The sequence below is a fragment of the Peromyscus eremicus genome, chromosome 6 (assembly GCF_949786415.1).
Source record: "Peromyscus eremicus chromosome 6, PerEre_H2_v1, whole genome shotgun sequence".
Lineage (NCBI taxonomy): Eukaryota > Metazoa > Chordata > Mammalia > Rodentia > Cricetidae > Peromyscus > Peromyscus eremicus.
Genome location: NC_081421.1, coordinates 108,940,700 through 108,957,013, shown reverse-complemented (window position 1 = coordinate 108,957,013; position 16,314 = coordinate 108,940,700). Strand labels below are relative to the sequence as shown.

Below are 16,314 nucleotides of genomic sequence, written 5' to 3'. Positions count from 1 at the left end.
TGTATGCACATTATGCAGGCACATTCTGCACATGTAGAGGTCAAAGGATAACTTTGAGTATTACTCCTATTCTACTTTTATGAGACAGGTCTCTTTGTTGATTTTCCCCTTTGTATGACAGGCTAGCTGCCCTACAAGTTCCTGGGGACTCTGTATCCATTTCCCATCTCCCAGTAGGAACACTAGGATTATAGGTGTTCATACTAATGTGTCTTGCTTTTCATGTGGGTTCTGGGGATTTGAATTCAGATACTCATGCTTGCATGACTAGCACTTTTACCCACTGATCTGTTTTTCCAGACTCCCATGTTTTGTTTTCTACTTTGCTTTGTTACAGAGAACCTGCCTGTAGGGTTTAAGTTTTTATTTTCCTTGATAGTCCACTATCTCTTTTAGAAATGTTCCACAGATGATGGAAAACAAAATTTGTTTTTATTTTCAACATATGGATCTTGATCTAGATACACCTGTTGTTAATTATACATAGTGTCCCAATTTCCCACATATTTACCTTTCATGCATCTGCACTGTCATGGTGCAGGGAACATGATTTAAAATTTCCTTATACATGTGTTTCTATTTCATCCGATCCTCAAGCTGTCTCTCAGTGTGTGCTGTGATGTAGAGCAGCGCTGGTTGTGGTGGAAGACTAAGACTGCCACTTCATTAGAACATCCTCTCTTTCCCACGCCGCTTGGAAAGTGCTAGCATTTATCAACTGTGAAGACTTTAACTTGTCTTTTTTTTTTTTTTTTTAGCTTGGTATGCCCTTTTCCTTGTTTTTAAATTTTATTATTACTATTTTAAAAGTGGATATAGTCACATTTTTATCCAATCTGAGGCGTTTTGAACATGAGCATTTATATTTGCAGATAGGACATAAAGATTTGATCTTTCACGATTGTGTTTTATGTTAGCATTGTTTTTACTGTTTTAATAAAGGCTTCCCTAAATGATACATATTTTTTCCCTCTAAATATTTATTTATTCTGGCAACAAGTCCATTTTCAAAATCCTGTCAAGGCTTGCACTCCAAAGGAGCGACCCTGCAGCTGGTGATCGCTATTTTAGAGCAGGCGAGGTCAGGGGAGAAGAGAAGGATGCGGGAGATGCAGACACAGGGGGAAGCCAGGGTGAGAAGGCATCACCACATCATTGCTTACTTCATAGGCAATCGTTGGTTCATTCCTACAGGGTAAATGTGCTAACAGTCGCATTTTAAATAAGGACACTGAGTTTGGTAGCATGGGCAGTTTCACAATGAAAACCTAAGTGCCCAGGCTTAAACCTCGTCCGGTTCCCTAATCTTCCCAGCATCCTGACTCTTGGGAATATGTTACGCTACTGCACATGCCTCCAGTGAGCTGGGGAAAGGGACAGATGTCTCCATGGGCTCACTCACTGACGACTTTAGGCCTCTGTGCCCATTAACTCAAGACATCTCTACCTACTCTTTTCTCCTTTTATTGCTTACCTGTTGCTGTACAAAAAAGTTGAAAGAAAAGGACACATTAAGATTTTTTTAAAAGGTCTTTAAGTATTATTTTTATAGCCACTCTTTAAATAATTCCGAAATTCTTTGAAGATGAGTAGTGATTACTGTCTTCTGGCCGACAGCCGAGAGACAAGCTCTTTTAAATGTGTGTGTGTGCCGCTTGTGTGCAGGTGCTCTACGGCACTAGGAGGAGTGTGGCCCTCTCACGCTTGACTCCGAACCTGCAGCCTCGGAAGCTGTAGAGAAGAAGTTGTGGTTATTTTAGCCCACTCCGTCTGTGGTGATTTCTTACAGCACACCCAGGAAACCAACACAGAGCTTTTGCAATTAATGAGAATGAAACTATGTGGTAACTGAAATAATTTCCTTCGCTTTCATAATTCAATAGGGCCCTATTCCATATAAACCAATACAAGTGGAAGGCACTGTATCAGTTATGTTTCTGTGGCTGCAGGACAACAGGCTGGGGAAGGGCAGGCCAGGCAGCAGGCCTAGCCGGCCTGGCAGTTAGGAAGCAGTGACCACATTTTATCTGCACAAAGGAAACAGAATAAAAAGTACAACTGGCTATAGAGTCTCACAGCCCACCCCCAGTGACGTGTTTCTTTCAGCAGGCTCCACCTCCCAAAGTTCCCACAACCTCCAACACGGTGCCACCAGCTGGAGACCGAGTGCTCAAACACGGGCATAAGGGGGACATTTCACAAAAACCTGGGCAAGTACAGTAACAACACGAACTTTATTCTTTCAGAACTTCGAAAGAACTCACTATAACAGGTAACTAAGAATCAAGTAACAAAAGACAGTCAATATCAATACTCAATCTAAATAAGCTTCCATCTGAGTGTGATGTCAGCACACAGACACATTATACAATAAACAGAGAAGACCGGAAACTGATTTTGTCGCAGTTCAGTGGGAGCTCCTGAAGACCCACTGTACTTGTGCCAAGGGCGATGGAGCTGAATGTACTTCTCTGTGATTACCACGCAGACGGTGAACAGCTCCCTTCTGCTCCCTCTTCCTTGGTCAGTTTCCAACTACTGTCGGATTTTGGACTTGGGTATTAGTGCATTCAACACAACCATTCCACAAACAATACATATCAGTCCTGTAACTGTGGACTAAAATGTGGACAGATATACACATTATTACATGCACATTTTCCTACATGCCTATGTTATTTACAGAAACACACATTTACATTAGTTGGGATATTACAGTAGGAGGCAGATGCTCAATATTCACATTAAAAGCTAACATATATAGAAATATGTTATATATATGAAAAATATATAGAAAGGACAGGGTTTTTTTTTTTTTTGCTTTAAACTGGGGTAAAGACAAATTGATTCTTTAAAAATAACATTGTAAAATAATCTAGGCAGCAAAAATTTCATTTTGTAATTGAATTAACTATTGTCCTTAAGGAATTTAAGATTATTCTTGTGATTATTTCAAAAGTATGAGAAGGCATCACAAGGGAGGTGCAGGAATGGCCCCACTGTCCAAAGGGATGAATTACTGAGCCCTGAAAACAACTGGTATTCCTTCTAGAATTAATGTATTCTTCAAAAGAACTAAAGTGAACACAAAGCTACAGACAGAAGGGCAGCCTCCCAAGTCCAACATTCCAGCGACACACACAACATCTGCTCCAACAAATAGGATCGCACCAAAAAGACACTGAGGGGAACAGAGAAGACCCAAGCTAAATCAGAAGGCACACTCTGAAGCATACACTCCAGTGAATGAGGAGAAGGAAGGCATAGCATGGGGAATGTTCTCCATGACTCTGATCTGAGGCTTCAAACAACTTTGAAATCATACCTTTAAGTCTTCTTACACAAAACCAAACAATCCTTTCTTGGTGCTTAAAAGGTTTTTCATTATCATTTGACTCTAAATTCCACAACAGGGTTGAGAGGAAAATTAGTGTTCTTGTAGTCTGAGTATTCTGTGAGGCGCCACACTCTCCAGACGCTCCCTCAGTGGAAGGACAGCTAGGGAAGGTTGGTCACTGTGGGACAGGGCTCACTGAGGACACCGGGCTGCTCTGCGGGCCCTGCTCTTCTTTCTGTGGTGAGTCGGGGTGATTCCTGCAATGCTCTCCCTCGTTGGAACTGTCCCACCCTTCTGGCTGGGGCTGCTGGTCCTGAGGAGAGCTTTCACAGGCTTTATGTGCAGGAACAGCTCCTTTCCGTTGGGGTAAGATGGTAAAAAAGGCCTCTTGCCAGTCTCTCGTTTCCAAGAATTCCAGGATAATTTCAAATACTGCAACAAGGACAAATGGCAGACACTCCTTACTCAGCTGTCTTACAATGTGACCCTTGTGCTGAGTGCTGATTTGCCCTAATTACTGTAAAGGTCTTACCTCCTCTGCCTTTTGGCTATCAGGGACCAACTGCCCCATGGCTCTCCAGTCTTTGTTCTTCCCAGCTTTTCCTCAGCCAGTCCTTAAGCCCCAGAAACTCACTAGCATAGGCTGTCAATCATAATCAGGAGAGGACCTTCTGAGGTCCCACCCTATCCCCATCAGTGCCACCTCCTCATCTCTCAGGCACTAACAACTAGGACACAGAGGCTAGCATTCAGCTGCATTTCTTCATCTCCCCTAAGAGAACCACTCAAGAAAGCATCTGCCTGCCATCTGCCTTTGCTTTCACAGTAGTAGGAAGCCATACTGTCCCTAGGTTCACCACACTGTGGGAGGGCTTTCTAGATAACTTTATAGAAAAGTCATTTCCACTAGGTATCAAAGGTTTTCGAAGAAATTTGTTCACTGGAAAAGTAAATTCACTTCTCTAATCCCATAAAGCCTGTTATATAAAAAGTATTTAGGATTACATAAATTATTGTGTATGGTTAAAATTGTCCCTTTAAAAAATTAAATAAAAGGGCTAGAGAGATTGTTCAGTGGTTAAGAGCACTGGCTGCTCTTACAGAGGACTGGGGTTCCGTTCCTAATACCCACAGAACTGCTTACAACTGCCTATATAACTCCAGTTCCAGGCGGTCCAATTCCCTCTTCTGGCCTTCACAGGCACCACACATGTACTTGGAGCATACATACACATGTAGGCAAAACATTCATACACAAAGAACAAAAGTAAATCTTTTAAAAAAAAAAAATAAATTAAAGCTGGGTGGCTTGGTGGCACATGCCTTTTATCCCAACATTCAAGATGGAAGCAGAGGCAGGTGGATTTCTCTGAGTTCAATGACAGCCTGATCTACATAGTAAAACTATGTCTCAAAAAAACTTTTTTTTTTTTTTTTTTTGCTTTTCCGAGACAGGGTTTCTCCACGTAGTTTCGCTGCCTGTCCTGGATCTCACTCTGTAGACCAGGCTGGCCTCGAACTCACAGAGATCCGCCTGGCTCCGCCTCCCCCAGTGCTGGGATTATAGGCGCATGCACCACCGCTGCCCGGCTAGTTAGTTGCTTTTATGCTTTTGTAGATTTTCAAAAGTTTCTGAAGTACTCACTCTTATTTCTAATAAACAAGTGACTTCTCTTTTCTGTTCGTCCAAATCTGAACTGTTCTGTGTCTTTCAGAGTGTCCACTCAGGCACACCCTTCAGTAGCTTACCATGGTTAACCGCCAGGACTTTTCGACTATTCATCTTCACAAAATCTGCAAGAGGGAGCTGTGCATGTTCAATTCCGTAACTGGACGCTTGTCTAAATGTGAGTCCCTGAGAATAAAGACACTGGACTTAGATGTACACAGTCTATGAGAGGGTAGGCCTTTTCCAGAAAGAACTTCAGTGGAGAAAACTATCTTAAGAGTGTGGACATTTAAGTCCTGGCAGTGAGAGAACTTCCAGCTCTTGTATAACCATCTCACTGCCCAGAGGTGAAGACAGTGCATTCCCAGCAGTTAAAAAGCCTCTCAATGGCAGAACAAGGGATGGAATCTGTTTTCTGATTATTCTCTTTCCCGTCCCCAACCCCCTTTCTCACAGTGTTAAACTCTCCAACTGAATTCAGAGAGAAATACCATCACTCTTTCTGTGAGTGAAATATACAAAGGACGCTCAGTTTCAGTCATACACCGAGGCACAAACATACAATAAAATGAAATCCTGAGTGAGAAGTATTTCAGCTGGCCTTATATTTTATTTTTCCTTTCCATCAACTAAAAAACAGTGAGATAGGAATTTTATAATTTCTCAAACTTAAAATACTTTAAGTGTATGTCTATCCTAGATGAAAAATCCCAAAAGGCCATGCAGGAAGTGTAAGCTGAATCTCAACAAGTACTTAGCATATGGGGGGTGGGGGATGAAAGGAGCCAGGGGCTTTTGGATAAAACTATTAGAGAAACAAACAGCCTGAGCAGAGAACCTGTTCATGCATAAATTATAAGCTAGAATTTTCCACTGAGAACAACAGAAAAGTTGAAGACAAGGTCCCTTTGATGTTCTAAAGTTGCTCATCCAATGGCTAGCCACAACTGGCAACTTCAAGATTACAATTAAAAAAAAAAAATCCAATCCAATTTCTCTGTCGTATTACACCTTGACGATCCACAGATCGCCTGTGACATGGCAGAAATTCTATGTACACACTGTTGCTGAAGAAGATGCAATTCCTTCATATACTGTGCTGACAATTTTTAGAAAAAATACCTTTTCCTCAGAAAAATAGGATGAATTGAGTATGTTGCAAAGTACATAATAATATTCTCTTCAGAAAGAGGAGTTCTGTAACTTTTTATAAAAACACGAGATGAAAAAAAAAAATAAGAGAGAAAAAATAATTTGAGAAATCATATATTTACAAACTAATATAGAGCTGGAGAGATGATCCAGTAGTTAAAAGCACTGCTCTCCTAGAGGACCCATGTGGTGGCTCACAACTATCTGTAACTCCAGTCCCGGAGGTCCTGATACCATTTTCTGACCTTCAAGGGCATCAAGCAAGCACATGGTGCAGACATATATGCAGGCAAAACACTTATATACATAAAATAAAAATAAAAACTGTTTTTTAAAAATTGGTATAAACTTCAATGGCTTAGCAATTCATTAGCATCAGAGCCCCTAGCAACACAGCACAGCTTAAACATGCAGACTCTGCAGCAATATGGTCATGTCCAAGAGTCTGCTTTGCCACCTACCATGATTGAATTTAAGCTTAATTTCTTTGTTCCTCAAATCTTGCAACTGTGAAATGTAGAAAATGACTGCACTGATCTCCCTGAGCTGCAGAAAAGGTCAAGTAAGCTAATGTGAAGTCCTTTGCTTAGCTTAGGTCACCACAACAGTAACAGGTGCTCAAGAAAGACCATTCGTCATTAGGACTTTGTCACTATCTGAAACATAGATTTAGGTAGGAGCAAAGCACAGTACCTTGTGATGGTTGTGGTCCACTAACCCTCCAATCACATAGGCCTTTGACTCATCTAAGTCCTTCAGTACATTAGGAGAGTCTGACGTCAGATAAACCAGCTCTTCTTTCTTTATGAGTTCACTATAGTGCTCTGATTTGATGTGGATATCCTTTAAAAAACAGAAGGAGAATGAGTATATTAATTGGCAGGATACTGTGAAAGCTGGCTAAAAATGATTATCTTCTTTTCCCAAAAGAAATCTGCCCATAAGCATCTGAAATAAAGCCTGAAAGGCTATTGCTAGAATAGCATTTAAAATCCATAACCAATTCCTTACATCGTAACTCAGTCACTGATATATTCTACTGACCTTGTTTCCTTGGTTGGGGCCTCAGTCCCTAATCTAGTCCACACACTGAACGCAAGCTAAGTTTCTAAAATCTCACTTGTTATTATTCAGGCCTGTCCTGGAGGTTCAAACTCCTTAACTTAGGAACTTTTTCCTGAATATGGCACTAGCCTATCTTTCTCATTTTATCTGTGTCCAAAAAGAAAAAAGAAAAACACATTTTTCCTGCCTTCTTGATCACACTGTTTTCCAGATAAGAAATGCCTTTTCCAATGACATCTCCTATGCGAATCATCAAAAGGAAACTGCTTGTCAGTTTAATTCCCTGAATGTGTCTGTTTCCATCAGGAGACAAACTGACCAAAATTGTCAGTTCAGATACAAGACTGAGTAAGAGCTGGTAGTACAGATTTTTCAAGTCACATTAATTGCCTGAACGATATCACCAGACCCTGACTTCCATACAATAATTTTAAAGAAAATCAAGTGAAGCAGACACTTGAATTGTATGCCACTTTTCTATAAAGCAGTATGCTAGAAACCTGACTCCATACTTCACAGTGGCCTCAAGGGGTATCTGAATTACTAGAAGCCACTGAATCTACATTTCTCTAGAAAAGTGAGGGTGTACATAATAAGCCTGGCAGGACACAAACTATAAAGTATGCTTGTCTAATGTATTCATTATTTCTTAGAAAAAGAGACATGAATATAAAAGACAAATGTCTGTATCACAGGCTTTTAATGAATGCAGCCTTTGGATTAGTAGGTGCTAGTGGGGAAAGCTGGAGACTGTAAGAGCTGAGAACAAACAGTACGCAAGCATGGACGGACATAAAGCAGCACTCCTGAACAGAAGAGCACCCAGCCAGCTGGCCACACTGGTGCCACATCTTACAAGTACCTAAAACAGGGAAATTATACATCACAAATAAAATTTGAATCTGCTAGAAGCCACACTAAAAAAATAACAATAGACAAATTAACTTCAATGTATTTTAACATAATATGCCCATGTTATATCCCCCAATATATATGTGAGCACGTATCTCACATTTATAGCACATGTCAACTCACAATCCAGATTTTCACATCTCAGGAGTTTACAGCCACATTTGGCTACTGGTCACAAAGTGGACAGCACGGATTTAGACGTAGAGACACTTTCAAGCTTTAGAGCGAGGCTTTTAGGTAGTTCTTTTATAAGAAGTGGCTCTAAAACAGCAGACAGTACTTAGGAGAGTGAACACAGGGAGCAGACATCCCACTCTCTTCTTTAGCTCCTCCCCTGTGTGACTTTAGAAACGGCTGTAACGACACCAGGTTCACAGCGCACCATTCCTGAGACTAGGCAAACCAAGAGGCCTTCCAGGAGCTCAGAGGTCCCTGAAATGACATGGGAGTGAACTGTCCCCTACCTTCCAGTTGACCCATCCTTTGTCATTTTCATTCATGTTCTTTTTCAGTTGACCGCCATGGCTTGTCAAATAAAACTGACGAGCAATTGGTAAGCAGAGAAAAAGAAGGAAAATCATCAGTTTAGTTCAACATTTTACTTCCCTCATCACTCATCTGATCACCAGTGAAAGACAAAATAGTTTTCACGGATTTAGAAAAAAAGAACTGTGCTCAATCCCGAGCACCCTGAAACAGGTGGTAGAAAGGACAGGTGTGAACCCCCCGGCCGTGGCAGCCCACCCACATCATCCTGCACACTCCCTGCCCTGAGTCAGGTTCTCCTCCACCTCCCTGGGGGAAGTGCTGCTGCCACTCTTACTGTTGTTATTTTTGCTGCTGCGAGCCTTCCCTGACACCCACTTTACAGCTGACTCAAGGATGCTGAGGGTCTTGTGAAGGAAAAAAAAAAAAAGATGTAAAGACTGGCACTGAGGTAGGTAGAGAACTGTACAAAAACACAGTCCATACTGCATGGTAAAACACACAGCTAAGCACAGCGTATTGGGAAGTCCTTGGCTCTTCACGGCTCTGGGACTACTGCAGCAGCAGTCAACAAGTCTCCACAATCACTCTCAACTAAGTTTAAGAAATCCTTTCCAGAACTGTCACTGGCTCAAAAGGAAATGGAAAACAGACATATAGCCAAGAGGCCCTGCTGACACATCAGTACAGGGCAGCCTCCCTCCCCTCCTTTCCCACTTCCCATGCCTGAAGGCATCAAACGCTGAGAGACTGGTGTGAAAATATGAAATCCTGAGTGAACAGACCCTGAAAATGTACAAGACTGCTGATTCATGTTCAAAGTATTTTTGTAGAAAAAACTGGTCAGATAAGTATGATACAAAAAACCTCTAAGACTCTCAGGCAAGGGCAACTGCAACAATCCAAGCCTCTTATCATGGGAGATGGAAAAAACCCTAACTTTTCTTTAATTCTTCATACACACCTGTACAGGATGTGATGCACGTCGATTTTCTGCATAACATCGTTGAATCTGCTTATGAAGTTTCTTAATATCCTATAAAATAGCACAATTTAAAAAACAACAATAAATAAAGGCGATTGTGATAGTTTTCATTTGATTTTCCTACACACTGACAAAATTTCTACATGTAAAGTTAATGCTCCATAATTCACCTATCCTTCTGTCCTTTAAAGTATCTGTTCAAAATGCCACTTGACGCTGTCTTAACAGACAAGAAAAACAAAACCTTCTTTTTAGAATCATGCTATTTCCACACTTTACCCCAGTGGTACTGGTAAAATGCAAGATTTAAAACAAAATTTGTGAGTGTTTGCACTTGGCTAATATGTCTGTGTACCATGTACATGCAGTGCCTCTGGAGGCCAGAAGAGGGGGTCAGATGCCCTGAAACTGAAGTTCCACAGGTTGTGAGCCATCACATGGGTGCTGGGAACCAAACCTGGGTCCTCTGCAAGACCAGCAAGTGCTCTTAACTGCTGAGCCATATCTCCAGGCCTGCTACAGACTTTTTTGAAACAGGATTTCACTAAGTAGTCCAGGCTTGCTTCAAATGTGCTATATGTCCTAGGCTAGCCTAAAAGTCTGAGATCCTCCTGCCTCAGTTTCCCAAGTGACAGAATTACAGACAGATGTCATCACAGTAACTCTATAGATCTTTATAACTAATATGTAGTTATGAAGTTTTACTATCTAATTATGGGTAAATGTCTACCTATGTGTATATAAGCATAAACATAAATATGCATATACATGCAAAAGCACTTAATTTAGGAGTAAGAGATTTGGAAAACTTAAGATGTAGTTTAATACATAAATACTGTCTATAACATTACACATGAGAATAAGTGATTTAACCTAGTTCACATACAGGGACCTCGTGATACCTTTAACACCATCAAATCATCGAAACTGCAGTCGATGATGAGGCGGAGGCTGCTATGAACAGCGTGTCTTCGAATGCGCTTCCTGTCACTTCCGTCGGAGCCGGACTCCAGCTGACACTGTCGCTCTAATTTCTTTCTCTTGCGCTTTTCTTTTCGTTTTTCCCTAAAATTAGTAAACAAAATAACGTTTTTGTTATTTGTGTATTTAGACGTTCACAAGACTTCTAACTAAACAAAAAGCAGCTATGTTTGTAAACGGTCATGTTCTATGAAACATCCTCTCCTCTGTGGGGAGAAAAGGTCAGAGAGAAGCAGCTTTATTACTCCATGCAATAACTTTACACACGGAGAAAGTGACTTTGCAAAGATAATATAAAGCTTTCTTTAATGAATAACTGAACATATTATTCAATAGTTTCATTACTGGAACTATACTATGCCTAAGAAAAACAAGAGTTATGAAGAATTTTACTTTCATAACTCACCCCTAAACGATTTTCTAGTTCAATAATCACTGGGAATACTAAAAAGAAAATTTCACTAAATTTACTAAAAGAACAAAAATAAAAGCCCAATGTTTTTCTAATCTCTTATAAGTTTTGGCATTAGACAATGGCTCTGGCCTAAATGCTTTCATGGAAACCTGTTTTAGCCATATCCATGTCAGGTCAACGTTTGACCTTCCTGTGTTGTTGTTTTATCCCGTATCTAGGACACAGATACCCGCTCCCTGTCTCAGCTGTTCCAACAGGTGTCCTGCCAGGCAGGCAGTTTTAGGGGTGCCGAGCCTAACATCAGTATTGCAAGAAACGTCACAAAATCGAAGCATGTGTGGTTTTAACAGCAACTCAGTGTTAGCTAGTAACATGCATAACCTTATTTTTTCATAACTTCAGTTTCAATGAAGAGGGCTATTAACAGGACCCGGCTCCCCGTTTCCGAATGAGAAGTGGCATGCACGGAAGTACGCACTTGCGCAGTTCTCGCTGCTCCTCCCACTGTTTTTGCTTCAGCAGCTTCTTCATCTGTCGTTTAGATAGTGGCCCAGTCCCTGCATCTGATCTTGGCTTCTGTCCCTCCTCTTCACCTTCACCCACGCCTGGCTTTCTTTCCACGTTAGGAGTCTCAAGAGATGCCGGCAGCACTTCCGAGGACATATTTGTTGTTTCTGAAAAACTGGAAAACAACATTGTTTATATGAATAGATAATTTATAAACACAAAGCAAAATAATCCAAACGGCCAAAAGATGCCAACGAATGTTAAACTCTATCAGTAATAAAAATACAAATTTAGATAGTTAAATTCCATTTATTGGCAAAGATCTTTATCACTTAACATGGATTAAATACATTGGTTGACAGTACTGGTGAAGGACTGGTGTTCACATATACAACTGAGGGGCATCATACAGTTTTTCCGGAAGGCAAGTTACGTTTTGAGAGTTGTTATACACTGATACTGTCCTACAGTCAAGACGACATAACCCGGGGTTTTTTGAGGAAGGCTCAGTGGCGGGACTGCCCAGATGATATTGGTCTGTGGCCATATCTGTTTATTGATGTGGAAGGGGCCAGCCCACTGTGGGCAGTGCCATCCCTAGGCAAGTGGTCCTGGGCCGTATGAGGATGTTCACAAACATGAGCAATGGAGTAAGCTGCCATGCAGCATACGCCACGGTTTCTGCTTGAGACCCTGCCATGACTTCCCTCAGTGATGAACCGTGGTCTAGAGGCATAAGCCAGAAACACCCTTCCTTTAGCTTGCTTTTGGTCAGAGTGTTTTATCACAGCAACAGAAAATCAAACAAGGACACGTGCTGACCTAGCAATTTATTTTCTTAAAATAAATTCCTGTGAGTCAGAAATGTACATTAAAATTTGCATTCATTCTAGCATTATTTTTAACTGTGAAAAGCCAGAATTTACTTGAGTGTCAGCAAAAAGAGTAAATAAATATGGTTCTTCTAATAAATAACTAATGTATAATAACTCTATAAGGTAAGTTACATAGAAGCCAGTAAAAATGCTATTTCCAAAACTACTTATTGATAAGAGGAAATGGCTATATTTTACATAAGTATCAAAATAAATACTAATATTCCTATGACATCAACTTATTTTTAAAAAGTACACTCTCATCTTCAACTTTTGTTCATGGATATCTATATTTTATAACTTGAATGACACAAGTTTTCTTTCTCTAGTAAAGTCATTGTATATCTGGAAACACTTTAGTTATGGCTAAAGAAAATGTAAAAGTTGATTCTGTCATCAGTTTGTGAAATTCTTAGAGTTGGCTGAAATAAATCTTCATTTAAATCTAACCACATGCCTCTGGATCCATATTAGCTAGAACTGAACTTGCTGCTCAGAGAGAGGCTAAACACACTGCAACGTCTTTACTCTTCAGGAGTATTAACAAGAAGGCTGAAAAGTGCTTCCTATTGATCCCTGCCAAAGACTAAGCGTGATCTACTAAGTAGTCTATGGCCTTAAGGAACATTCAGAGATTTTTTTTTTTTTAAAATACAGCTAGCGAGTAAGCCTCCACAGAGAGGCTACAATCTAAGCAAAAAAAAAAAAAAAGAAGAAGAAGAAGAAGAAGAAGAAGAGGAGGAGGAGGAGGAGGAGGAAGAGAAGAAGAAGAAGAAGAAGAAGAAGAAGAAGAAGAAGAAGAAGAAGAAGAGAAAACAATCTTCCATAATGTAATAATGAGAGAACAAAACCCTTGCAGAACATATTTTAAACAGTAATTTTATTATATGATTCTCATGTTCTTTGAGAGTACAGTGTCACATTAGTTGAGATTTACTTGATTCTTATTTCATACTTAGGATAACTGAGTGAACAGATACGGTATTTCAATAACTTGAAAAGGAAATAAGAGTAATATCAAACAGTTACTAATTCCTCCTGAGTTTGATAAAGAATGCATCACCTAACAAAATCTCAACCTTACCAGAGTGGACTGTATTAGATTTACTTTAAAAAGAAGTCACCATGAGATTGGATTTATTTGAATTTAAAAGTTATTTAATAATTCCTATGAAACAAGGCATCTCAAACAAATCTAGCAGACAGAATATACTCAAAATACTTGGCTGATTAAAGAGACAAATGAGCTGGGCGGCGGTGGCACATACCTTTAATCCCAGCTCTCGGAGAAGCCGAGACTCTATGAATTCGAGGCCAGCCTGGTCTACAGAGTAAGTTCCAGGACAGCCAGGGCTACACAGAGAAACCCTGTCTCAACAAACCAAAAGAGACTGAGACAGAGAGTGTGAGAGAGAAAGAAAGAAATCATGGCGTTATGACTCAAACCCAGCTCCAACATCAACACTTCCCAGTCACCTAAATCCTTGGAGGTGGGGGTTTTGAAGGGACAGTGCTGACTGCACACTGTTGACAGACGGCTCTGAAGGCATTAAACTCAAAAATGAATAGAGATAACGGAAAAGCAAGGGATAATGGAAAAAGCAAGACTCATTAAACATGAAAACTTAAAAGAAAAACTAAAATTCACAGGAAAACATTTTATGAAACAAATTTTCCATTTCTGCTTATCCATGGCAATGTTTTTCAGTAGTTGTCTGTGTGGTTCAAAACCTGAAGTGTTGAGCTATACTGTGAGGACTACAAAAGCCATGTTTTATAACTCACCTCCACCAGGGGGAGCCTTTGTCTTTCACATCTAAAATGCCTCCAGTTAAATTTAATTTGACCTATCGCAGAATAGTGACATTTTTGAACAGCCTATCAAAAATAAGGAAACATGAACTAGACCTAATATTTTTTTAATCGATTCTCGAAACGCTGTGCTGGGTGAGCTTCCTAAGCTTTAATTAAATAAGCCAGACGTACTGAAACACGTACACACGAAATGCAGATAAAATACTAGCTGGCTATCTTAATTTGGCTAGACTTTATCCAGATAGCTTCCGCTCCGACTGTCTACCATACAATAAACACATTGTGTACGAATTTGCTGCAATTATCTGTTATGCAAAACATGGCACTTTTGAGCATACTTTGTTTTTAGTTTGGGTTATGACGTCTCTATGGCAGAGTGTCTGGGGCTCCTCCCTGACCGGTCGGCAGTGATGCTCACAGTATGTTTTCATTCACTAAGCCAAGTCAAGCAAATATTTAAGAACATTTTACAGAAAGTATAGAACCTAAGCGTGAAATTTTACTGCAGCACAATTTTTAAAAATGGATGGCTAATTCATGGATATAGGGTATCAGATGGGAATATAAAACTGAACAATGATGACTAAGAGTATTTGGTGTGGGGAGAGCACACATCATCGAAGACAAAAACCTCAGCTGTTACCATACCGAATCAAAACAAAACAGCCTTGGTGGTTTTCAAGTTTTCTTTTCGGGAACTGCCGAGTCGCAGTAACTGCAGAATAGAATTAATGACCTGCCAGTAACAGTTGTTGTTTTTTAAACGTGTTGGCCAGTTCCGCAGTAGAAACAGCCCTTTGTTCATTCGTCAAATCCCTTTGACCAGAGTGCGGGCTTGGGAGGAATCTTAGAAGACAGTTTTGGGCGTTTTTGTTCGTGTTTTTTTTTTTGTGTTTTAAGTGAATGATCTCCTACGAAGTCTTTACACCTCCGGACAAACAGCCGCATTTTAAACACAATGTATTCCAGTGACATCTAACAGCTCGTGGATCTGAACCTCATCCTCGGCTCACCACGAGGCTCAGCCGCATCTGCAGCACCCGCCCCTCGACTCCCCACACCCGGCCGCCGGCACATCTGGCCCAGGGAAGAGAAAAGAGGAAAGGCAGGGAGCGCGCCTCGCCCGCTCTCCAACAACAACGCAGCCCGGCGACAGGCGGGGCTCAGACTCCACATTTCTCTTCCTGCCACACTTCCGGTACAGACCCCCACGAACAACAGAAACCTAAAGACCCGCGCGGCCCAGGGCACGCGCACGCGCAGACACGGGCCCGCGGGCCCGCCCCGACCTCGCCGCGCGAACGCGGCTGACCAATCAGGCCGCGGCGAGGAAGGCCGTGGGGCGCGGCGTGGGACGCGCCACCTGACGTCACATCCTCGGGGAACAGGCAATTACTTCCCGGGCAATTGCCCTCTCCCCCGGAAGCCGTGATTGCAGCGGAGGGCAGCGTAGTTCGCGTTCCTTTAGCATCCGAAAGGATACCAAAGAGTAGCCGCGCAACAGTCGCAGTGCCATATTTACCAAGCCGCGGGGCCGATGGGGAACGCCGGGGTTTGGTCAGAACGCCTTTCTGATGTGCCCACCGCTCCACGCGTCAGTCCTCCTTCAGAAACTTCAACTCCCAGAGGCGGTGGTTGCACGCCTGGTTACGGCACTTGCGGCTGACGTCATCGAACTGCGCCAATGACAAACAAGTTGGGGAAGGAGGCGGGGCTTGTGGGGGCGGGGTCGAGACCTGGGTCTAGTTGGAGAACGTAGTAGCTAGCTACCACGAGGTGTTTTTTCCCTGGCAAGAATTAGTTTGTACTCACAGGCGTTTATTCATGTATCAGCTCGGGTCGCGTGTGTAGTATAGCCCCACTTACAGAAATCAAAATACGAAACAGACGAAATGCTTTTATTTTCTCGGTGTTGAGAGGGTGATCTATTGCCCAAATGGTTTCTAGTTTATGTAGGTAAAGGTTACCAAACCATGATTTTCATAAGTGGAAAAAACTTAAAGTGAAGTTCTTAATAAAAATGCATTGACGTTAAGAATTGAAGTGTTTTATTTCCATAGTAAAAACATACGCTTTACACTCGATTCTTTTGAGGTTTTCCTATGCTAATTTGCA

The 16,314-nt window shown here is 41.3% G+C and overlaps 1 protein-coding gene across 2 annotated transcripts; it reads right to left on the bottom strand.

The window, feature by feature from the left end:
* Positions 1-3,358: 3,358 nt before the first annotated feature.
* Positions 3,359-15,867, bottom strand: Trmt10a (tRNA methyltransferase 10A). 2 transcript variants are annotated; one of them, XM_059266331.1, is made up of 8 exons: positions 15,722-15,867; positions 11,481-11,684; positions 10,509-10,671; positions 9,586-9,657; positions 8,600-8,674; positions 6,852-7,001; positions 5,087-5,192; positions 3,359-3,769 (listed from the first exon to the last, which is right to left on the bottom strand). In XM_059266331.1, exons 2-8 carry the CDS (start codon positions 11,663-11,665, stop codon positions 3,513-3,515), a joined length of 1,008 nt encoding a protein of 335 aa, XP_059122314.1. In that variant the 5' UTR covers positions 11,666-11,684; positions 15,722-15,867; the 3' UTR covers positions 3,359-3,512. The 2 variants fall into 2 exon arrangements, with proteins under 2 accessions (XP_059122314.1, XP_059122315.1); XM_059266332.1 differs by lacking the exon at positions 15,722-15,867 and adding an exon at positions 14,848-15,086.
* Positions 15,868-16,314: the final 447 nt, after the last annotated feature.